This window comes from Melozone crissalis, unplaced genomic scaffold, assembly GCF_028551555.1.
Source record: "Melozone crissalis strain CALT ecotype California unplaced genomic scaffold, PUWL_Pcris_2 ptg000029l_1, whole genome shotgun sequence".
In the NCBI taxonomy this organism is placed as follows: Eukaryota; Metazoa; Chordata; class Aves; order Passeriformes; family Passerellidae; genus Melozone; species Melozone crissalis.
In genome coordinates, this window is record NW_026535807.1 from 20,730,224 (window position 1) to 20,754,358 (window position 24,135).

General features: G+C 45.1%; 1 protein-coding gene across 10 annotated transcripts in view; it reads right to left on the bottom strand.

Moving 5' to 3' along the window:
• IQSEC1 (IQ motif and Sec7 domain ArfGEF 1) overlaps window positions 1-24,135 on the bottom strand; it is a 300,151-nt gene that overhangs the window by 167,170 nt on the left and 108,846 nt on the right. Inside the window, exon 1 of one of the 10 annotated variants that reach the window (XM_054281176.1) lies at window positions 6,670-7,179. The exons of 8 other annotated variants lie outside the window; for them this stretch is intronic. In XM_054281176.1, the coding sequence (XP_054137151.1) occupies window positions 6,670-6,692 (23 nt within the window). In that variant the 5' untranslated portion in view covers window positions 6,693-7,179. Of the gene's footprint in view, window positions 1-6,669; window positions 7,180-24,135 lie in introns of those variants that run through there. One more of the 10 variants, XM_054281177.1, reaches the window with a different exon arrangement.

A 24,135-nucleotide genomic window follows, 5' to 3' on the forward strand; every position in this document is an offset into this window, starting at 1 on the left:
ACTGTGCTGTAACGATGTGAGCTCAACTCAGCCCTCCTGCCTATGCAGAAGACAAGAAAATAAACCACATCATCAAAGACCCACAGATGCCATCTCAAATTCCTTCCAAATTTCCCCACGAGTGAATTGTCACAAAGAGAAGCTCTCCCCATGCTCTGGCTGTGGTTTGTACCCACTGTGGCACAGCCCTGGGCTCAGGAGCTTCCCAGGAGCAGCAGGAACGCAGCATTCCTGTCCTGGGAGCAGCTGGAGCTGCCCAAGGATGTCCCTACACTGCCACAGGTGAGGAGGTGACACAGGCACAGGGCTCAGCTCAGGCTGGCACTGAGGGCCACCAGGTCCCTGCTGTCCCACACAGCAGCCTGCATCCTCAGACAGCATCCTGGGCCCACCATAGGCAGAGGAAACACAAGGTCTGGGCTCTGCTCTGAAGTTTGAAATTCAGAATAGCTCAACTCTGTCTGGGCTCCTCCAGATCTCAGTGACTCATGGCAGCCTGACAGTGATGAGGCTCAGGCTTTACAGCCCCTGACTAATGCTCATTCTACCCAAAGCAATGGGGTAAATCTGCCACTGCAATTTAAGACTGACATGTGGCATTTTGTGCCTTCAGTCACCTGCAAAACAGCACTTGCAGTCATCTACCCCTCTGTAATACACCACAGAATGTTTACAGTTCCAATCCCTTTGTTTGTTGGTTTGGTTTGGCTGGAGGTTTAATTATTTTTTAAACTTCATAGCTATATGTTGCAATCAGCCTTCAACACAAGTTTGCATTCAAGCTAGAATTCATTTACTAATTTTTAACACCTAAAGACATCAGAAGAAATCCATTTCAATCATTTGGAGGAGAATTAATCACTGCTCCTGTTCACAGTCTCGCAGATACTCAGCCCTGTGAAGATTAGTTTCCACATCTGTGGCTGCTGTTCTTCAAAGGATGATTTAGGATTACAAAAAGAGCACGGGTACTTCAGCACCAGGACAAGACAAATGACAGCTGACAAAGGCTGCTGCTGGTAATTCCAGTTTCTGGCCCATTGCTGCACGTGGAAGTTTGGCCATTTCCCATTCCCAGGCCAAGCTCCTTCCATCTCTCCCCTTGTGAGAGGAGCCCCTGTGAATCCCTGCACAAGTAAAACCAGAGCCAAACCTGACCCAAACCCTGGACATCTCATTCCCCCACAGAGCAGGAGGAACCCAGCTCCTAGCAGAGCCCACAGCTCCCAGGCTGTGCCTCCCACCCTCTGTAAACCCCATCATGTTTGCCATCAGAACCCACTCACTTTAACAGCACTCTCCTGTCCAGCAGCAAACAGAAATGACAGTTCTTTTTAATCTTCTGGGTTTAGAGCCTTGCTCATATGTACAAATAAAAAGAAATCAACTACTGGTCATCACATAAAGCCAGAACTATTTTTATTTTTTCTTTCATTTTCTCTTGCAATCCCCCACAAGCCTCCCAAACTCAGCAGACAATTTTCTCAGTATTGGTTTTTAAACAACCTGGCAGAGCAGAACATGAGGCCATTAACCTGGAATTGCTTTTTCTCTAACAGGTTATCCTGTGCTCTCACAATGTGCTCAGAGGCAGCAGATGCTCCTGGCAGGATTGGGAGCCTGGGGGCAGCTTGTCCCTGCCCAGGACACCGTGGTGGCACAGGACATCCACCCACCCCTGCTCGTTCTGCTGCTGTGGAATTCTCAGCAGAATTATTAAGCCATCACTGTCTGAGAGCTTCTTCCTACAAGAGGTTCCAGACCCTGAGACTGAGGGGAATGGGGCAGGAGCACAGCTGGGGGAGCCTGTCTGCAGTTAATGATGTGGCTGATGAGAGGAGCTGCTCAGCACCTCCTGCCCTTTGCTGCTGCCCTGTGTTTCACCATTCACCATTCCTCCTCTGGTCTGGAACAGCAATCTGTTCCCCTCCATCTGCCAGGATTCTTCCCTTTCTTCTGGCACATTTTCCCATAAAGTGCACGTTGCAATGAGAATGTGGAAAAAACAACCCCAGCAGAGGCTGCTGTCCTGGATAGCTGTGTGCACCCATCCCTCTGAAATCAGCATGGGAACAGCAGGAGGGGCAGACAAATCAATCCATCCCCTGCTTCAGCCCATTCCCTCCATGTCAGCTGAGGGAGCCAAGAATGGTTTGTTTGACTGGATCTATTAAAAGGAATATTTGCATTTCCCAGTGTTTTATCCTGTTGAAGAGTAACATTATTTCACAAGTTGAAATTTTCTTTCTTATGTCAATCCAGAGTTATGGCAACAGCTGAGATTAGAAAATACTGTAGATAGAAACTAATAAAGTCTGTCCTGTTCTTGTTTAATAAATCCAACCATTACTTTCATGAGGAACAACATTTGAGATATAATCAAAGGATTCCCAAAGAGGTGATGAACAGTAAAAGTCATAATAATACAGACCCACATCAACTCCAGCTAAATGCTTGCTATTAACAAGTTTATTAACCTGCCAGAAGGGCTTCCAGAATGAAAACCCTGTCCCAGGCCACAGGACAGCTTTTGGAAAGCAGAGAAAGAGGGCAGCTCCCACTGTCCCAGCCCAGGTTTGACTGCAGCTGTGGCTGTGGCCACTTCAAGGTGATTAAGGACACGACACATTCCCATTTCCAAGGACGAATTCCTACTGTTCCTTGCCCAAAATACACAAGGCAGTATGATTTTGGTTTTGGAAGCAGCGCTGTGAAACCTTCTCTTCTTTGCTATTCATTTCACCCCACTGCATGTCCAGCACTCTGCAGCCAAGCACATCACAGAGAAACTGTGGTGGCACACAGACAATATTATGGTTTTTTCCCAGTGTTGTTATTATTAAATAATTTCCTGGCACGCACTCTTTTGGATGGCAGCCCCACAACATCAAATGCTGCCATTGCTTTTATGGTTGCATCCACAAAACCCTTCCAGTTCACAGCAGAGACCAGCACACACTGCAGGAGGAGCACAACTCCTCCCTCCATTGCCTGGGCACAATGGGAACGTGCCCAGGGATTGCTCCTGGAGCAAATCTTTGCTTTGCTCCCAAGGAGCCCAGGATGACTCTTTGGGCACAGCTCCTTGGACACCACATCCCAGGGAGGCAGCAGGACAGCTGCTGGCAGGTGAACAGCAGTGTCATTACTCTGCAGGAGTTTGGGAGTCAAAAACCTCACCCACACATCACAAGCAGCACAGCCATATGCTGCAAAGCTGCTCTGCTGGCATCTCCCTCCTCCCATTGCTGCCTCCCCTCCATGCAATAGTCAGAACCTGGCTAACAGCATTCAAAATTCCATTTCCTCTTCATGGGAATGAAAGATGTTTTCACCAGCTACAAGGATGCTCAATAAAAGCTGCAGCTCCAAACGAGCAGCACACACAGTCCAGAGTACAGACCACTGAATTTTGTTCCAGAATTCATCAAATCTGGTTGTCACCAGAATGATTTAATAGCAGGATTTGTACCCGGCACAGCAGAACTGCAGACTGGGAGTTCTTGTTGGGAATAATGCTTCCCTTTGTGCATTCCCAGCTCAAGTGCCCACAGCTGGATTTTTCAATGGAATCATCAGGCACACTCTCACTGACCTCTCCTCCATCAAAGGGCCTGTAAATAATTATCATCTCCTGGGAGAATGGCAGCACCACAGGCCCAGCATACTAAACAAGGAACAGCCATTATTTTGTCCCATCCTAGAACACAACACTTATTAGCATTACAGAGAATTAGAAATAATTATTATAAACTTTTTTAGGTTTCATGAAAATGCAGTACCAGCCTACACAAACAGGCAGGAGGGATCCTTCTGCATCCCTGCACAGTTTGCTCCAATCCTGGGTTAGCTGGAACTAGGGTGAATTTAATTAAGACTATTAATATGTAGATGCTTGTAATTAGAAAAAAATCCTTTTAAGTCTTAACTAGAACCCCATCTATGGTGCAGGGTAATGTAGAATAATTCACAGGACTCATAAGATGCACTTGTGTCAGTTGTTCCTATTGGGAGCTGTCAAAATTTGTAGGAAAAACCCCACACAGTCCAAACCCAGAAATTAGGAGCAAAGAAACATGAGAGAAGGAAAATATATTTTAGATTAACTCAGAGTGTGGATATATTCACCACTTCTTTTCTGTATGTCCCACATCATTATATCAGGCCCCAGAAATCCTCAAGAAACTACAACTCCCATTACAGACCATAGGCACATTTATAATCTCACAGAGCAACAACACAGCAAACCCAAAGCTGAGCAGTGCCAGTTATACATATTGGATTTGCAGCTGATGAAAGAGGCAAAATAGCAAAGTACAAAGAATGAAATTACCCAGATACAGCAGGAGAGATTTACAGCAAGGCAAATCCTGTTATTTAAAACAATGCTCCAGTGACATATGTTCTATTCAGTGCAGCAGCTGAAAAAACTGCTTCCACTAATCCAAGTAGTGTGACACTCTTGTTCAGCTTTTCTTAGAACAGCAACAACCAGGCTTTCTACACTTAAATATGAAAAAGATATTTTTATCTTTAAAAAGATACTTTCAATGGCAAAGATCTTTGGCATGTATATATATATATATATATATATATATATATATATATATATATATCACAAGAAGACTGACAGAGTTGTTATATGTAAGGTTTCATCTGAAAACTTACTCAGCATTGAAGGACTGGTGTATAACAGTTTAACAAACATTTTCAGTACTGAGAACCCATCAGTTTTAAAGAACATGAAGATTTTCAATATACATGTGTTCTTAAGAGTAAGTTCTTAAAAAAAATTCCCAGCTTACATTTTCCTCTTTCCAACCATCAGCACCAGCTCTCTTACACAGGAGTTAAAACACAGAATTATAGTAGGAGGCAGAACCCACATCTTGTTTTCTACAGCAACGTGCTGAGGTGGGTACAAGATACCAAAGGTGTAAGCAGCAAAACAGGAAAATCCTGCACAAGATGGGTCTGTAAATAAGACTGCAAACTCATTGTTAAATACAGCAACACACAGGGATTAAATATCCCTTACCCACCTTACATGATGAGCACTCTGTGAAATCCATTCCCTGCTGAGAGTTACAGAATCCCCAAATCCCAGGACCCAAATTAAAATGGAGTCCAACACAACCAGAGCTGTTCTCCCATGGACAAACACACAGCAGGATGTTTCAGGCTGATCCATGCATACCTGCAAGGCTGCAGCCTGTTCTCCAAGTTTACTTATTTCAGCTTCCTACAAAATGCTCTGCATGTATTTTGATTTTAAAACATTTCAACTTTACCATTCACCCCTTCAGCACAACACAAAAAGCTGAAGGAAACTCTAAGACATATACTAATATTCTTTTGTTATTCTATTGGAGGAGCCTGGTTTTGAATGGTTTTATTTACTCTGCCTGTGTGTGGATGGTGCTGCTGAACGTGGAGCAGATTTACTCAAATCAGGCTGCTCACAGGCACTGCTAAAATCACTGGAAAAGGCTGGGATGACAATTACATGTGTCTCATGCAGGACCCTCTGGAACCCCCAAATTTAACCCTTAAGGGATGGATGGTTAACCAGGGCTCAGAACTGCAAACAAAGGTACAGCATCTCCAAGCTCCTGGACTGGGAGTGAGGACAAATCCAAGGGCCCATCAATTCCTGCCTGGTTTGTGCCCATTTTGGAATAAACCCTGTATGTCCCATCCATCTCTGCCTGTTTGTGCCCATTTTGGAGCAAACTCTGTGTGTCCCATCCATCCCTGCCTGGTTTGGTCCATTTTGGAATAAACCCTGTGTGTTCCATCCATCCCTGCCTGTTTGTGTCCATTTTGGAGCAAACCACCTGTGTGTCCCATCGATTCCTGCCTCTTTGGTCCCATTTTGGAGCAAACCCTGTGTGCCCCATCAATTCCTGCCTGTTTGGTCCCATTTTGGAGCAAACCCTGTGTGTCCCATTAATTCCTGCCCCTTTGTGCCCATTTTGGAGCAAACCACCTGTGTGTCCCATCCATCCCAGCACCAGCACCACCCTCCAGCCTGGCTGAGTGCTGAGCCCCAAGCCTCAGGCTCAGCTCCCCCAGGGGCTCCTCAGCCCACAGCAGGATCAGCTCCTGTGTCTGCCCTCAACCCTCCAGAAACTGCTCCAGGGAATGATAATCAATGAATGTTTCATCTTTATGTTTTTATCAGCATAAAGGTAACAGCAAAACCACAGGGAACTCTGCCTCCTCGGTCTGACACTGCTCAGGGCTGCACTGCACATTCTGCTGTTTGCATTTTATTTCTGCACTGAAAAGACAGATTGCACTTTAATATGACAAAGCATTCCAACAAAATGGAAGAGAGATCCTTGACTCATCACAGACAGAATTCCTAGCACCCTGCATTGCTGTTTGGATGCAAAGTGAAGAGTTTCCTCATTTTTTCCCCCTGCTAAACACAGACTACTCACTTTATGACACTGTATTTTTAAATACCCACATGCACAATCATCATCATCATCATCTAAACACATTTATATACAGAGCATTTATCTACCAGAAAAGGTAACACCCTAAAAATGGTTCGTGGAAAGAAACCTACCCAACAATAAACTGATCACTACTCCCACTTCTGGAATCCTCAACACAGAAATCAGAGGGGTGACAACAGATGAAGAAGGAAAAGGTACTCACAAATAACACCTTCTGCAAGCCATCCTGGAAGGGGGGTGGCCTTGGAATTTATATTTTCTTTCACGCAATCTGAGGTAGAAAAACTCTTTCTCAAGGAACAAGAATAAAGTAAAAAAAAAAAAAATCACATTCACAGCTTTTGCATGCTCATTGAGGCTCAGCCACGGTGGAACATCACGGATAAGTAAGCTGGTGATGTAACCAGCATCAAACACTGCATCAGATAAACCCAAAGGCTCTACAGGGTTATATTTTGCAAAGCCAAAAGGTTTTTCCCAGAGAGGAGGTTTAGCAAGCACAAACCAGCCACGCTGTCCTCACATTCCTGGTGGGCTCGCTTTCTGCTTGCAGGAAAAGTCCCAAAGCTGTATTTATTATTCAACTTCATCACCAAGGAGGAACAATATGCTTTCTCATTTGCTATTTAGACGGAAATATCAAAGCACCAAATGTTGCATTTTCGAATGCACCATCTCTGCCTGCTCACTGTAGTACAGTCCAAACCAAGAAAAGGCCATTGGTCCTTTTATCTCCATGGAAACAGCAGCATCTGTGAAGACGAACGTATTCCCTCCTCACTGCAAAGTCAATTTATAGTCACATACTATGACATAAACTGATAAGACAGCAAAGCTAATCAGCAACCAGGAGAAACAGCAACCTAAACATGAGATTAAGCTCTTGCTCAAGAGGATATTCCTCTGTATACAGCATTTCTCCTGTGAAAATTGCAGAATTAAGAAGCAAATCAAGCTGTTCCTGAGAGCTGCTGCAGGTTGGGGATTTGTGAACTTCCCAGTTTGGCTAATGAGGAGAGCAGCTGAATATTTCATACTATTAGCTTCTGGCTTGAAAATCTAGTTAAATCCTACTAAATGGGAAGAGATTTAAACAAAGTTGCTCTTTGCAAAAAAAAAAAAAAAAAAAAATTAGTGAAGAATTATTACTCCAGTGTTACCTTTTCCCTGCAGAAGAGCTCTCATCTTTAATAGCAACAGCAGAATGAGAAGTTTCATAACTCTACAGGCGACAGCCTCCCCATCTCCCCCTTTTTAGCACCACCAGAGTTGCAAACACTTCAGCACCATCCTGCTTGTGCTCTACAAACCTCCCCTCCAGGGAAATGATCATTTCTGCAGGCCTGATGAGTCACCTCTGCTTGATTTTATTCAGTGGTATTTTGTAAAAGAGGAAACCAACTAAAACCCAAAGCAAAAGACCCCAGAGAGTACAACAGTGAGCTTTGTTCAGCTTTGCTCCTGCCCAGCCCCGATGCTCAGCGCTCAGCCCTGACGTTCCCAAGCCAAGCTCCCTCCCTTCCCTCATGAATCAGTGCAATGACCATCTGCTCACATTATTAACTTAAATATACACCCGAACACACTGATGAGGGCAGCTCATTTGCCATGGTCAAGTGATCGGCTCCATGGCCACTTGTCCCATTTCCAGAGGGACGGGGGGCGGCCAAATCCTCCTGATGCACCCACACAGCTCCCAGGGCTCCAGGGGAGCAGGAACTGCCAAAGATGCTGCAAAACTTTAAGAACAAAAATAAAATATGGGGGAGGCAGGAGATCTTTGGTCCAAACCAGTTTGCAAATGAATTAGGGTGACCTAACTGCAGCCTCACTGTACCTGAAGGAGCCAACAAGGAAGATGAACTGTTTTAAAGGGCAATAGGACACAGGGGAATGGCTTCAGACTGACAGACAGAAGGGATAGATGGGATATTGGGAATTAGGGATTGTTCCCTGTGAGGGTGGGCAGGCCCTGGCACAGGGTGCCCAGAGCAGCTGTGGCTGCCCCTGGATCCCTGGCAGTGCCCAAGGCCAGACTGGACACTGGGGCTGGGAGCAGCCTGGGACAGTGGGAGGTGTCCCTGCCATGGATGGGGTGGAACATGGTGATTTTTGAGGTCCCTTCCAACCCAAACCACTCCCTGATTCCATGGTTCTGCCTAGCAGAGGTGCACTTTGGTTTACAAAAGTAAATTTGATGATGATTTGTAGAATTGTCAGAGCAGCCACAGCCCTCAAGTCACATCAGCATGGTGCTGTGGAATGCAATAAGAAACTAGAGGGGAAGCAAAGACCCCAAAATTCCCCATTCCCCCAAATAAGTGGCATGTAGGGCTTGGATCCAGCACCAAAAGGTGCTCCAGCAGGATTCCTCCTAAGAAAACTCCATAAATACCCACTTGATGTGGTGCTGCCCCACCCAGCAGAGCGAGCTCCAGGGAATCCTGTCGCCACATTTCTCCTCACAGAGAAAAGCAAGTCACAATTCTTCCCAAGGATTTCTGAGACTCACGTTCTCTGAACCTCAGAGAAAGGGAAAACACAATTCTTATCACTTGCTGTGCCTGTGTTTGTGCCACAGTAGAACGCAACATGGAGATTGTTTACCCTCAGTTGATGGTGTTTTGTTTCCTTGGCCTGACAGGGCCAAGTGTGTGTGTGGGACTGTGGGCTGGTGACAGCCACGAGATTCTGGGCAGTGTGAGCAGAGTAGAGTGCTGGGCAGATTCAGTTAAGATGAAATGTATACAGTATAGTATAATAAATTATTCTGATATCCATGGAGTCCTCCTCATCATTCTCTCCCTTCATTCGGAGTCACCTTTGATTTACAATAGAATCCAGCCTGGTGTGCCCATCCCCAAATATCTCTGTTGGTGCAGTTCCCAAATCCTTCCCTGGGAGCTTGATCCTGTAATTCCAGCCCCACGGGCTCATGGAACAGGCCAGGCTCCAGGGCACAGTGTCCCCACGCCACCCTGGAGGCCTGGATTGCAGCAGCCATACCTTGAACATAGATATGAGACCCTGGGAGGCACTGACATGATCACAGGTACCTGTCAGCTTTCAAAGTTGAATAATCTTTTGCACAAATTAAGAGAATTCAGAGAAATAGAGATTTAGATGAGTGGTTTTTTCTGCTGCACAGCCTAAAGGCATCTTGCCTTCCAAGGAAGCTTTATAATGATTCAAATACTGCTTCATTTTTAGCAGATACCAAACACAGAGCGCTGGAAAAGTACAATTTTAAAAGGTGCTTGTGTGTCCTGAACTTGGACATCACAGCCACCAATACATCACATAAATGATAAACGCCTGCTAAGGAAACAACACCATTCCATAAAGAATCCCATAAAACAGCTTTCCAAGCACTGCAAGGTCAAGTACCTCAATCACCAGCAGCATATGAGGAAGAGAATAAACAGGCCTGGCAGCTTGGTGCATTCTTCTGCTGTTAATTCCCGTTTCTGCAGATGTCTGACAGTGCACAGGTCAAATGAAAAGTGAGGAATGACTTACCCAGGTATACAGAAAGGGGCTCCCTGGGTGATAATCAATCCAATTCAAGGACGACAGGATAATAGGAAGCTTTTCAGTGCATGGCATTGTTGCTTGTGTTTGGGACAAGCTTTCAGTTCAGTTCTTGGTTTTGGTTTGATGTGTCTGGATAAAATAACTGGGGAACAACTGACTGGCTCTAAGCTCACCTAAACGCCACAGTTTTATTCAAGATAACAGAGTCATTTGCATGATTTCTGTAAAACACTGGTTTAGCCAAGCTCAGTCTCCCTCAGCTCTCCCCTGGAACAATGGGAGCTGGGCTGATGAGTAAGTGTGGGATAAAGCCTGCCCACGGCTGTGTCTTAGCAGAATGAACTCAAATGTTCCACAATTGATTGAATACTACAAAGTGAGGAGTTAGTAACTGCACCGGCTGTTTAGCCTTAGCTTTTAACTTTAAAAAAGGCTTTTCTTTACAAAAAAATGCAGTAAGTAGGGCAGAACTGGGGACACTGGGGCCGAGTCCTCCCCAGCACTACAAAGCCAGCTCAGCAAGGCTCTGGTACAGTCACTTGATGTCACTGTGTGAAAAGAACTGGACATAAAATGCCCAAGTCATTATCCCAACCACTGTACAAGCCACAAGCACTAAAGACAAGGGCTCTGATCCCACTGCAGAGCCTGGGAAGAGCTCCACAGGGCTCAGCACAGCCAGGCTGTCCCAATAAATGCCCAGTGGTTCTGAGTGCTCTGAATGCTGATCCCTGCCAGCATCAGTGACCTGCACAGCCACAGAACTGGCTGTCCCCAAAACCCAGTTTTCTCTGCTGAGATTCCTCTTCTGTCCATGGCTGTGAGGAATAAACAATCACCTGAGCAAAGTCAAGCATTGTGTGTTTCAAATGAGGGCCTGAATTTATCTTCAAGGTTTTGAGGCAGACTCAAAAGCAAAGCCATTTGTTACCAGTTATTGCGTTTTCCTGTTTATTATGAACATGCTGGATCAGGAGGCTTGGCTATTGATTGATTCTAGAAAACCAAAGGCAGTTTGTGGTTGGAATTCTGGGTGAGGCCACAGGGGATAAGGACACAGCCCTGTCCCTGCTCAGGAGGTCTCAGACCATCCACTCAAACACAAGATGCATGCTCAGCTCCTCCCCACTAAACCCCAAATAAAACCTCACCCTGCCTGCTCCTGACACAGCCCCAGAGGTTGTTATTTTGGTCAGAAGCAGAAGTGGCTCCATGAGCATTCCCCTCACGTGTCACACACACACACAAAGCTCAGCGCCACGGGATTCACAGAGAAACCTGAGAGCTGAGGCCATTTTTACAGAAAAACTTCCATTACAGGCTAAAAACTCCCCCTCATCCATTCTCCACCTGAGGCTGAGCTGTGTGTTGGAGCAAGCTGGGCTGCTGAAAGGTGTCCCTGCCTGGCAGGGGTGGGACTGGATGGGATTTAATGTCCCCCTCCAGTGTGACCGTGTTCACAGGGGTTCTTGGATGAGGGAAGGGATGAGGATCTGACTCCATGTTTCAGAAGGCTGATTTATTATTTTATTATATATATTACATTAAAATTATACTAAAGGAATAGAAGAAAGGATTTCATCAGAAGGCTGGCTAAGAATAGGAAGGAATGATAACAAAGGTTTGTGGCTCAGCTCTCTGTCTAAGCCAGCAGACTGTGATTGGCCATTAATTAGAAACAACCACATGAGACCAATCACAGATGCACCTGTTGCATTCCACAGCAGCAGATAATCAATGTTTACATTTTGTTCCTGAGGCCTGTCATCTTCTCAGGAGGAAAAATCCTAAGGAAAGGGTTTTCCATAAACGATGTCTGTGACACTGCAGTCCAAACCATTCCATGGCTCCAGGCCTGAAATCCTGGGCCTGTGGAGCTCCATGCAGCTCCTGAGCAGCAAGGCTGCCACAGGATCCAAACCACTCCTCACCACAGCTGCTTCCAGCCCCCTGAGCCCCAGTTATGTAATTGCACACTGCTCATTCCTCTGGGCACTTGTACTGTAATGCACAAGATGTGTCTCAGAGTAAGGGTGAGAAGCCCAAGGGCTGCAGCAGAGCTGCTGATGGCAGGAATGTGATGGGAAGGACCCAGCCCTGTGCTCCCTTCCCTGCAGCCATGTGTGCCCTCATGGAACATTCCCTGGCCATTGCTGCACTGGTAAAATATTGAAGCTCAAAGCAAAAGTAAACTGCTGTAGAAATGTCTCAGGCCAGAGTTCAGGTTTTTTCATTTTCAATCACATTTTCAAATGTTTATCATGAGTGTTTGTAGTTCTGTCTGAAGCCTCCGAATTATTTTTTTCCTACTGTTTATTTTAGCAAGATGCCCCAAAGCTTTCACTGGAAGCTGCTTCTAATTTTCAGCTTGGTTGTTACTGATGAGTTGATTCACATTTGCTTGTGCTGAATTTCCTCTGCAATAATTTTGTCCCTGTATGTTCTGAGCTTTATATAGATGCTAAATGCATTTCTCTATTGTATCTTATATCTTACATGCTTTCCATTTACCCTTAGTATAGTTAGAAGTGGTTATTAAACCTACTCCTTGACCAAAATGAGGCCTCAGCTAAGCATCATTTCAGTGGCTGCTGAATGAATTTTACTGTCTCTCATCACACATACAAAAAAATCCCTTGCAAGTATTAAACAATGCTGGCAGCAGTCAGAGTTGTGGAAAAATCTCTGTGTTATCACTGACAATAAATCCTTTTTCAACTTCTACCCTGACATTACTATTAAAATACCATTTGTTTCCTGCTAAACAGCCTGAGCCCCAAGTAACAACTTCCTTTTAAGAACTCTGCTAAAACAAGGCTTTAAACAAGTACTTATACTTCCTCCCACCATGCAGAACAACTGCTTTTAAAAGGAAGCCTTTGAAAAGTAAAAGACTTTCCCACCCAAATTCAAGTAATTTTGCAGCCTTCAATCAGTCCTAAAACAAACTTCCACTGAAAATGCTAAAATGCTTTGTATTAAATTGATCACCTTAAAAATTTCTCTGTTAAGATTTTATGTGACAGCTCTCAATTCCCCTTTTGGCACCTCTGGTTTGTGTAGTTTTGCCCTGTTCTGGTCATCCAAGCTTCTCAAACATGTCACTCTGGAGAAAGGATCACCTCTTTAAAGAAACCTGAACTCTCAAGTAAGAAATTGGTACATTTTAAGGTAAAATGCTAAACCTTCACATTCTGCAGGCCCTGAGTACACCCCTGACCCTTCACTGGGTAACACCTTAACTGTCCTAGACTTAAAGGCATCCCACAGATTTGTTTTCTCCGGATATTTGGTTCCCTGGCAGTGGCAGGAAATGGAACAAGATGGGCTTTAAGGTCCTTTCCAACCCAAACCAGTCTGGGATTCCACGAAAATGCCACAAACAGAGAACAAATAAAGAAGTCTATAAACTTACAGCTTGTGCATGACTGAACAACAAAATACTGAGGAAAAGCCCAGGCCTGGACTATTTCAGACACAGGCAGTGCCAGCAGCAGCAGCAGGAATCCCTGGAACAGGCTGGGAACAGCAGGGACAAGGAGCCAGGAGGGGTTTGGGCTGCTGAAAAAACAGCAATAAATAATCTGCATGGAGTCCCCACTGCAATGGGGACCTGGGAAACAGTCCTGATGCTGCAAGCCTGGGAAAGGTTTTTAATTATATATAACTTCTAACTGTATTATATAACTTGTGTTGCAGACAACTTTTATGAAAAATCCTTTCCTTAGGATTTTTCCTCCTGAGAAGCTGGGAGGCCTCAGGAACAAAATGCAAACAATGGTTATCTGCTGCTGTGGAATGCAACAGGTGCATCTGTGATTGGTCTCATGGGGTTGTTTCTAATTAATGGCCAATCACAGTCAGCTGGCTTGGACAGAGTCTGAGACAGAGCCTTTGTTATCATTCTTTCTTTTCTATTCTTAGCTTAGCCAGCCTCCTGATGAAACTTTTTCTTCTATTCTTTTAGTATAGTTTTAATATAATATATATCATAAAATAATAAATCAAGCCTTCTGAAACATGAAGTCAGATCCTCATCTCTTCCCCAATCCAAGAACCCCTGTGAACACCGTCACAAACTTGGGTTAATTTGATCTATATTTCTTCCCCTATTCATCGCAGAAGTACAAAATATTTGTTGAGATGCATTTGTTGAGATGCATTCCTTCACCCTCAGGACAATGGAGCTACAAAATCCAGGATGGATCCTCCTGCAGGGACCTTTCAGGTGGGAGGTGATGCAGGTACAGCCCCAAAAAGGGCCAGCACAGAGCAAACCTTAATGAGCAGGATGCAATTAACGCCTGCTCCTGGTCTGGGCTCTGAGTGGAGCCCTCTCTGCCACCAGCAGAGGCTTCCCAAGCATTAGGGAATTAATGGGCAGTGTGATCATTAATCACTGCAGAGAGGTGAGGGAAGCAGCCTCCAGCCCAGCATCCCACGTGTCACTGACCCTGCAGGTGGCTTTGTCCTTTTATGTGTTTTTCTGACCTAACCCAGAGTGACAAAGTCATTTACCCAACAATTAGCTAAGCCAGAAAAGCAGCCAACTGGGCTGCAAATAAAAGATAAAAAGTTCAGAAGTGTTTCCTCCATCCTTGGTGCACATTAATCATGTATTTTATTCCTAGCTTTAAACTCTGACTGCAGCTGCTGTTCAATGGGTCTTACATAACGTGCTGACATTAAATTTATTTGTTTCATCTTTTCTACATAAAAATAAGCTGGGATTTTATGATTATTCCTTTGCATTTATTTTCTGTGAAGGCATTTTAACTATTTTGTCCTTAATTGTTGCAATAAAATCCAGCTTAAGCATTCTAGATGAAGCAAAAACCACAAATTAAGGATCATTAAATTATTTTGGCAACCAGACTCATGGCAGATTCCACAATAAGAGGCTGAAATTCCATTTTAGTAACAAGACTAGCTGGAATATTTGTGCCAGAATTATCAGCTAGATGTTCAGCAGATCAATTTTATTAATTAAACAGGCAAGACTGAAGACAACTGATGTCAATAAATCTGTCAATATGTTAATACAGACACCAGTGTCACCTCTCTCCACAGGGTAAATACAAACCAAACCCCAGCTGGGTATTCCATGGATTCAGTGCTGAAATGTAAATTCACTACAGGCTTATAGGAGAACATGAGGATGAGATAAAGAAACCCCAGCTGAGGTCTGGAGTCACCTGGCTCCCCAAGGGGCTCCTCTAAGTCAGGCATTTGCTGTATTTGTTTGTAAAATGTCTTTTAAACTTACAGGAAGGTCAGCAAAAGGATTTTCTGAACTGTTCACGTGGAGTGATGCCAGTTTGGTGCTGTTTGCTGATGCAGGGTCACTGAGCCAGTAATTTCAAATAAGAACTTTTCAGTGGGATAATCCCAGAATCACAGGATGGTTTGGGTTGGGAGGGACCCGAAAGCACATCCAGTGTCCCTGTGGGCAGTGGCACCTCCCAGTGTCCCAGGTGGCTGCAGCCTGGCCCTGGACACCTGCAGGGACCCAGGGGCAGCCAGAGCTGCTCTGGGCAATGGGGAATGAATTCAGAACTGCAGGAATGCGGGAGGAGAACACCTCAGTGCAAGGCTGCACCTGAAGCTGTAACTCACAGAAGGAGAGCAATGGGATATCCAAAGGGGATTTCCTGGGAGAAAAAGCCCTGTCAATAATACATGGCACACAGAGAGAACCTGTGTGATGGGCAGGAAAACCTCTGGAGCAGCTGCACGTGGGAAAGCATCTGGAATATTCTCCTCATCTGTTACCTGCAGATAAAGCAGGGGACTGACAATGCACAGCTGAATCTGCAGAATTAAGGCAGATTTTAGACAGGAAATTTTGGACAGTTCTAAGACAACAGAAATTTAAAAAACCCATTTGGATTGCCTAAAACACTCAAAAGCACCAATATTCAATGTGTGCTCTCAGTGCCTGCATTCTCCTGCAGCCAGAGTGGTTTGAGATGAGTCAGCTGAACACGAGAATCCAAACAGACATGTGCCTGAGCACGTGCTGCCAGAGCTGCAACAACAAACCCACAGCAAACCCTCTGCTCTGAGCCATCCACCCAAACAGCTCCCCCTGAGCCCACCCCACATCCCAGCCCACAAACACCCCACAAACACCCCAGTATCTCCTGTCCCTGCCCCTGGGCCCCACACACTGAACTCAGCCTGGGCTCCAGGGACTGGGGAGGCAGCAGCAGCTCTGTCACAGACATCTTTTGTGAAAAATCCTTTTCTTTAGGATTTTTCCTCCTGAGAAGCTGGGAGCCCTCAGGAACAAAATGTAAACAATGATTATCTGCTGCTGTGGAATGCAACAGGTGCATCTGGGATTGGTCTCATGTGGGTGTTTCTAATTAATGGCCAATCACAGTCAGCTGGCTCGAACAGAGAGCCAAGCCACAAACCTTTGTTATTATTCTTTCTTTTTCTATTCTTAGCTAGCCTTCTGATGAAACCTTTTCTTCTATTCTTTTAGTATAGTTTTAATGTAATATATCATAAAATAATAAATCAGCCTTCTGAGACATGGAGTCAGATCCTCGTCTCTTCCCTCCTCCAAGAACCCCTGTGAACGCTGTCACACAGCCCATGCTGAGTACAGCTCTAATCTAAAGGCATTTCACTCTCAAAGTTTCTTTCCACCAGCATTTCCCCCCTACACACTAATACATTTTTAAAATATTATTTAAATTCACTAACACCCTTTAAAAAATTATTGAAATTCATTGACACCCTTAAAAAAAATTATTTAAATTCACTAACACTCTTTTGGCTCAAAATTATACAGAACTGTGGATAGTGGTAACTCTTGGAATATTTTTGGGTTTCCCACTCTGGTAGAGGATTCCCTTTGCCAATCCTCTTGCTCTTCCCCAATTTTTGTTCATTTTTACAATGCAATTTATGATTGGGATAAAGCTTTCATGCAAACCACAACTCCAAGCACTACCTGACATAGGATTATTTTTTTCTACCAGAACTCTTCAGTTTAATGATAATTTTAATACAACTTTAATAGTAAGTTTTGTTCTAAACCAAGCATGTAGATGTCAGTGCTGGTTCTCTGGAGCTTCCAATACAGAATTAGGAGGGCAGGAAGAGACCTCCAAGACCAAAACCCCCCATGCCTATTAAGGCAGGGCAACATCTGCTCCTTTCTTGAGCTCCTCCAGGGATGAGGATTCCACCGCTGCCCTGTGCCAATGTTTAACTCCTCTCTCAGTGAAGAAATGTTTCCTGACATCCAACCTGAACTCCCACTGGCACAATTTGAGGCTGTTCCCTCTCCTCCTGTCCCCGTTCCTGGGAGCAGAGCCCGATCCCCCTGGCTGTCCCCTCCTCGCACACAAGGGCCCCCCTGAGCCTCCTTTGCTCCAGGCTGAACAACCCCAAATGTCTCCAGGCAGATTATTTTGGTGAATGAAGAGTAAATGAAAAACCAACTCTCCATCCTCTCTGGGTGTCCAGAGTTGCCAGGACCCCGTTGGGGGCTCAGAGACCCTGGCACAGAGCCCAGAGCATCTGGGGATTTGATTGTGACCCCTGGAGCAAGTTACCAGCTTTGTATGAGGACCTGAAAGTCACACAGGTTTGAATGGTGTAATAATAAAATATTCACAGGGTGAAAAGGTAGATGTTAGGGTTTTTTGACTGGGGGTTTTGGGGACAAGATGGAGGGACTTGGGCGTGTCCAGCCTTTCTTCTTCTTGTTCTCCATTTTCTGCAGTGCTGTTGGCACTTTGGGATTGGTTTGGAGTAGAAGTGCACTGTCTAACACAGGTGATAGGTATTGGGAATTAAGTGTAAATATGTTATACGTAGTTTTTAGTGTAGAAGGACAACACAAAGAGTGACTGTGGCTGCCCTGCTGAGCTGACCTCAGCTGGGCAGAAAGAAAATGTTATAGATAAGAATTAATAAACAACCTCAAGACCAAAAACTGAAGAGCTCAGACTCGTTCTTCAGTTGCACGGGCCGAAACAGAGACACCCTGCACATCTTGGGGCAGCAATTAACAACCAAACTCTGAGACCTCTCCAGGCCCTGCTGCACTTTCCTCCACAAACCAACCCTTGTGCAGCAGAGCTGGGGGTGCCAGCAGCAGCTCCAGCCTGTACACAGCAGGCTCTGTGCTCCCAGAGCAGCACAAAACAACACAGCACAGCACAACACAACACAACACACTCTTACAGACACAAACCCCCTCGAGTGGCCTTTGCCAGCTCTGCCTGCTGCCAGCAGCTGCTGCTCATCCCAGAGCCTGCTGAGTGCCAGCCACGCTGGGAACTGCTGACCTTGGGAATGCAGGGAGGCGCCAGAATAATCCCAAAAACCTCTGCACACCAGCTTTCTTTAATGCATCAGCTACTGCAGCTCTTTGTTATTCATAGCTGCACAGCTCTCTTTGGTTATGCATATTAAAAGCGTATTTAAGGAACTTAAATGACCTTCCAGACCAACAAAAGCAATTAGGACAGCTCCTAGCAAGCCTCTGCTGTTAAACCCCCAGAAATGGGAAAGCTGCAGCAAACATTCTCATTTCATACTGAAATTTGAGATTTTGAGCAGTTCAACCAAGGGCAGCATCTTGAAAAGTTTGCTGGCACAGGGCTGAGCCATGGAACTTTCTGTTATTATTCTTTTATGTGCAGAAATGGTTTGAAACAATGCCAGAAATCCTGATACTATGCCAGAATAATTAATACAGGAGCAGTCCTGTGTGTTTATTCCATTTCAATTCTCCTCTGCAGAAAGCAGCTACCAACAGTACATACTACAAGAAGTGATTTTGGGAATGAAATATAAAGTGCATACCAAATTTTGAGTCTAGTGCACATATCAGAACTTTTTTAGGGCATAATTAGTAACACAATTAGAATATATTACTGTGATGTTTATTCTACTTGTCATAAAATTCAAAATAAAAACACTTTCAAAGCAATTCTTATATAAAGTGCCAATTCTATAGGAGTAGAAATCATTGAAATATTATAATAAATTCTAACCATAAGCTTCTTGAACAGCAGTTTGTCTAAAGCAGTAAGTCCCTTTCCCATGCAAATATCTGAAAATAGAACAGCAGGTTATGAAACAATTTGTTGTCTGTTTGTGTTGTGGATCACCAGAGAACACCCTGAGCAGGGACCACACTGTAGGATTGATGGGGGATAGGACAGTGGGGACGGATGGAGAGCAGAGATCTCTGCAGCCAGGTCTGGAACTTGGGGTTCATTGCAAAGGGCCTGGGTGCAGGGGCCTTTTGGAATTTGGGGTTTATTGCACAGGGCCTGGGTGCAGGGCCCTGCTGGGATTTGGGGTTCATTGCAAAGGGCCTGGGTGCAGGGCCCTGCTGGGATTTGGGGTTTATTGCAAAGGGCCTGGGTGCAGGGCCCTGCTGGGATTTGGGGTTCATTGCAAAGGGCCTGGGTGCAGGGCCCTGCTGGGATTTGGGGTTCATTGCAAAGGGCCTGGGTGCAGGGCCCTGCTGGGATTGGGGTTCATTGCAAAGGGCCTGGGTGCAGGGCCCTGCTGGGATTTGGGGTTTATTGCAAAGGGCCTGGGTGCAGGGCCCTGCTGGGATTTGGGGTTCATTGCAAAGGGCCTGGGTGCAGGGCCCTGCTGGGAGCTGCAGCCACAGCTCAGAGTGGGCCCGAGAGAAGGGAGGGGGAGAGAGGATGAGAGGGTGAGAGGGTAGAAGCATAAGAGAGTAAAAGGGGTAAGAACTAAGAGACAAGAGCTAAGACGTAAGAGCTAAGACGTAAAAGCAAGAGTAAGAGTGCGAAGTTCCCGTTACAATACAATAAATCTTCTTCTGTGTTGAATATTCTGATTCTCGCCAACCAATCCAGTACAAGATACAAATCCTACAGCATTTACATACAGCCTATAAGAATCATTACATTACCATACTGTGTTACATTTTAAACCCTAAAAACTCCTCTTTGTGCCCCTTCTGCCAAGCTGTAGGGTCTGCTCTGACCCTTGGGCCTGTCTGCAAGCAGAGGGAATTGTTCCATTAAAAGGGGATCACCTTCAGCTGGTCATGCCATTGTTCTCCAGTTGTTCAGTAACTAAAGGATCTCAAAGTTTGCTTTCATTTCAATCTCACTTATAGATTCTATATTCTCAAAATCTTTTGCCAGACAATCATATTTATAAGGCTTTCCTGTTTCATCTTCCCCAACACCACACCATGGGGACACACTTCAGTTTGGTGATTTGAAAATCCATGCACAAAATATCAGAGCAGTACTCAACTTCACCACCTATTATTATTGAAACAGCAAACCAGGAAAAAAACCCCAAAAAACCAACCAAACAACAACAACAACAACATCAAAAAAAAAAACAAACAAAACCACACACATACTCAAAAATCACCAAAGATCCCGACAAGAACTTTAAATTTTTTTTTTAAAAGTAACAAAAATTCAAAGTTCTTGATCTTTGTTTCGGACATGGGCTCTCAGAATAAAAGTCTTGCTAAAGCAGCAGCTCCTGAGGATATCTCAGCTTGGCAAGGTCAGTTTTGTCCAGCAGACCCCACCTCTCACAGACCGCCCAGGGAATGGGACAGGAGGGAAGGAAATTGGGGCTGTTTGGCCTGGAGGCAGCAGCAGCTTTGGGGCACCTGGGAGGAGGTGCTGAGGATGGGGATGGGACAGGAGCCAGGCTGGGACAGGGAATTCCTGGCTAAAAATTCCTTTTTTCCTCTGAGGATGACACAGCATTGGAAGAGAGCCCCGGGGCAGCTGTGAGACCTTCAGCTCTGAGGGTTTCAGGATCTCCCTGGACAGCCCTGAGCAAACTGCTCCAGCCCCAGGCTGATCTGACTGTGAGCACTGAGATGCTGCCCAAGGTCACTTAGACTGCACACTCTGCAGTTTAATCACATTCTGATACTCCCCTGTGCCCAAGAACTTCCAGCTCAGTGAGTCCCCAGCCATGGGAGCAGCTCAGAAGTTAATAAGCCTGGGTACATTTTTCATCCATGACTGTCTTTGAAATCTGAATGGACTCAGTATCAAGCACCTTCTGGGGCAGAGCATTGCAAAGTTCCACTCTGCTTTACAAGGAAAAAACATTTCTGTTTTCTTAAGCAGCCTCACTTTGAGCTCAACAGCTGGGGTTCCAGGAGAGGGTGAATGGCTGCTTCTCCTTCTCTCTCTAAAATCCTCTTTTGAGAGCTTTGCCCACACAGTTGCTCTTTGCAAAGAAAAGACCTGTCACAGACATTTTTTTATGAAAAATCCTTTCCTTAGGATTTTTCCTCCTGAGAAGCTGGGAGGCCTCAGGAACAAAGTGTAAACAATGATTATCTGCTGCTGTGGAATGCAACAGGTGCATCTGTGATTGGTCCATGTTGATTTGTTTGTAATTAATGGCCAATCACAGTCAGCTGGCTCAGACACAGAGCCCAAGCCACAAACCTTTGTTATCATTCTTTCCTATTCTATTCTTAGCCAGCCTTCTGATGAAATCCTTTCTTCTATTCTTTTAGTTTAGTTTTAATGTAATATATATCATAAAATAATAAATCAAGCTTTCTGAAACATGGAGTCAGATCCTTGTCTCTTCCCATATCCTGAGACCCCTGTGAACACCGTCACAAAGACTCAACAAAAATCTATTTCATGGCAGGGTCAGTGTTTTCCTTCCTCACAGGAGGAGGAAGATTGAAGGCCCCTGGAACAAAATGCTGAAAGGAACTTCACCAAGCAGATTATTGGGCTGTAACCTGCAGACAGGAACACCTCTGGGCTCCTCAGTGCTCCCCTGGGCATGGGGACAGGGCAATGTGCCACTGCCACCAGGCACGAGGGACACAGATGGCACTGGAGGCAGCTCAGAGCTGCAGCAGGTAAATCTGTTCTGTCTGCAGAGCTGAACTCCAGAAAATCACCCCTATTAATCCCAGCCCCACCAGCCACAGTGGGACAGGGTTTTTTCTTTTTAAAACTGTTTTTTAAAAATGTTTCAATGAATGGTTTTGTTGCCAGAAGAAAAGTTCATTGGCTTCCAATTTAATAAATAAACTAGAACTTTCTTGCAATGTTTGCTCCAGAAAAATAATAATTTTAGCCTAACTTAAAATGCAACCAAAATTAAAATCCAGAACTAGCTGCACATATGAGACCAACCAGCAGTAGTTTTCTGACAATGCTGATATAATTATGATGGACTATCCAGCTGGTTCCTGGCCCTCAGCCTCATCAAAAAGCTATCTCTTAGTGGTAGTTTTTTCTTTATGCCTAAAAATAATGGAGAAAACAAAAAAAAAAAAAAGAAACAAATTCTTCATATTTAGCTGTTTATTTCAGATAACAAAGTGGAGCTGTGGCCTTGTAGGCTGCAGGCTTTGTGACAGCAGCACTTTCCTGTGCCTTTGGATGGGCCCAAACTGAGAGCTGACACACTTAGGGCTGGACGTTCAACTCAAAGGACTTTTAATGTCTGAAGACACTCTAAATCTTTCAGTGCTGAGGAAGATTACAAAGATACATGTGGATTGCTTATATAGGACAAAATCAGCATTTCCTAAGGCTGCTGGGAGAGATCCATGGGCAGAACAAAGGCAGCAGCTCCCGAGGCAGCTCAGCAAGCTGAGAAATCCCACAAAAAGCCTGTTCAGAGCCACAGGGAGGGGAGAGGGCTGAAGGTCGTGCCTTGAGAGGGGTGGCAGAGCAGAGGAGTGGGGTTTTCCTTTTAAATCAGCCCTGCATGCCCTTCTTCTGAGGGGCAGCACGAACTGGGACACAAAACCCCAAGTAAACACGGAGAGAAAGTTTCATCAGCCAAGGTTAATGGGGTCAGCTTAGGCACAAGAAATTCTCTACATCTGAAAAGCTTCCCAGCCCAGTTTGGATTTAATAGACATGGGTAACATAGGTAATTTTTAATTTTTTTAGCAAACAGTTGAATATCTAAACCTACAGACTGAAACCCAGGCTCCTGCAGGCAAGAGAAGCTCTCTGGAGTGTCTGGTGCAGAGTCCAAAGCCTCACTGCTCCAACCCTGGCTCAGTGTAAGTATTTTGGATTAATGGTTGGACTTCATCCTAGAGGTTTTTTCCAACCTTAATGATACTGTGATTTCCTTTGTGATCTGTCATGAGATCTTTTGGGAAAAATCTTGCTGGGATTGGGACTAAATTTCCAATCCATCCGTCCATCCATCCATCCATCCATCCATCCTAAGCCACAGCAGGTTTGCCTCTGTGAGACCAAAAGGGGAACTCAGAGCTGTCTGAAGCACAGCCATCCACTCTGGGAGAAGGTACCAGCTGGTCAGCTTGGGGAAGAAAGGCAAAAGCAGAAATGAAGGCAAAAGCAGAAATGAAGGCAAAAGCAGAAATGAAGGCTGTGCCATCAAACCTGACATGGCCACTGAACGTTCTGCCTGCTTGAGTTTGGGCAAGGCTGGTTTTGGCAAATGAGGAAATTGAAATGCCAGGAGTGAGTCATCCCTTGTAAGCAGAGCACAAGAGACTTGCCAGCAGCTCTGAGCTGATCTCTGCTTTCTCAATGTCTGGTGAACACTTCATTACCAGTCTGGGGAGCTTCTCCAGAAGGTATAATTAGAGGCACAGATACAAGGGAGGCTTTAAAAATAAAAATAGAATGGAAGCAAGTTATTAATGTAGGTGGTTCAGATTTTAGTCTTTAATTGAAACTGAAGGTTAGTGTATGTGAAATAATAAGTCTTGGAACTCCCTATAGTGCTATTGTTATTCCATGACAATAAAGTGGGAAAAACGGAGGGCTGCACTTTAATCCAGGGCAATGTGTGTTCCAGGAATAGTCATGGTGCAGTAATATATAATTTTGTTGAGGGAGCAGGTCTGCACAAAATGCAAAATGATTCAAAGTGCAGAGGCTCTGCTTTGCCACAATCCAAGAGGAATCACGGGAACTGCCAAGGTGGGAAAACCCAGCTGCAGGCCTGGGGCAGCTCTGGGGCACCACAGGCACTGCCAAGGGCCAGGGAAGCCCCGGTTCCTCCTCCCAGGAGGAGAGATTCCAACCCTAATGCTTCCTGTGGCAGTGAAGGGATGAGTTCAGCACCTCGGGAAGGGCCAGATGGCCACAGAACGACTCAGGGCAAGGACAGAAATAGGCTC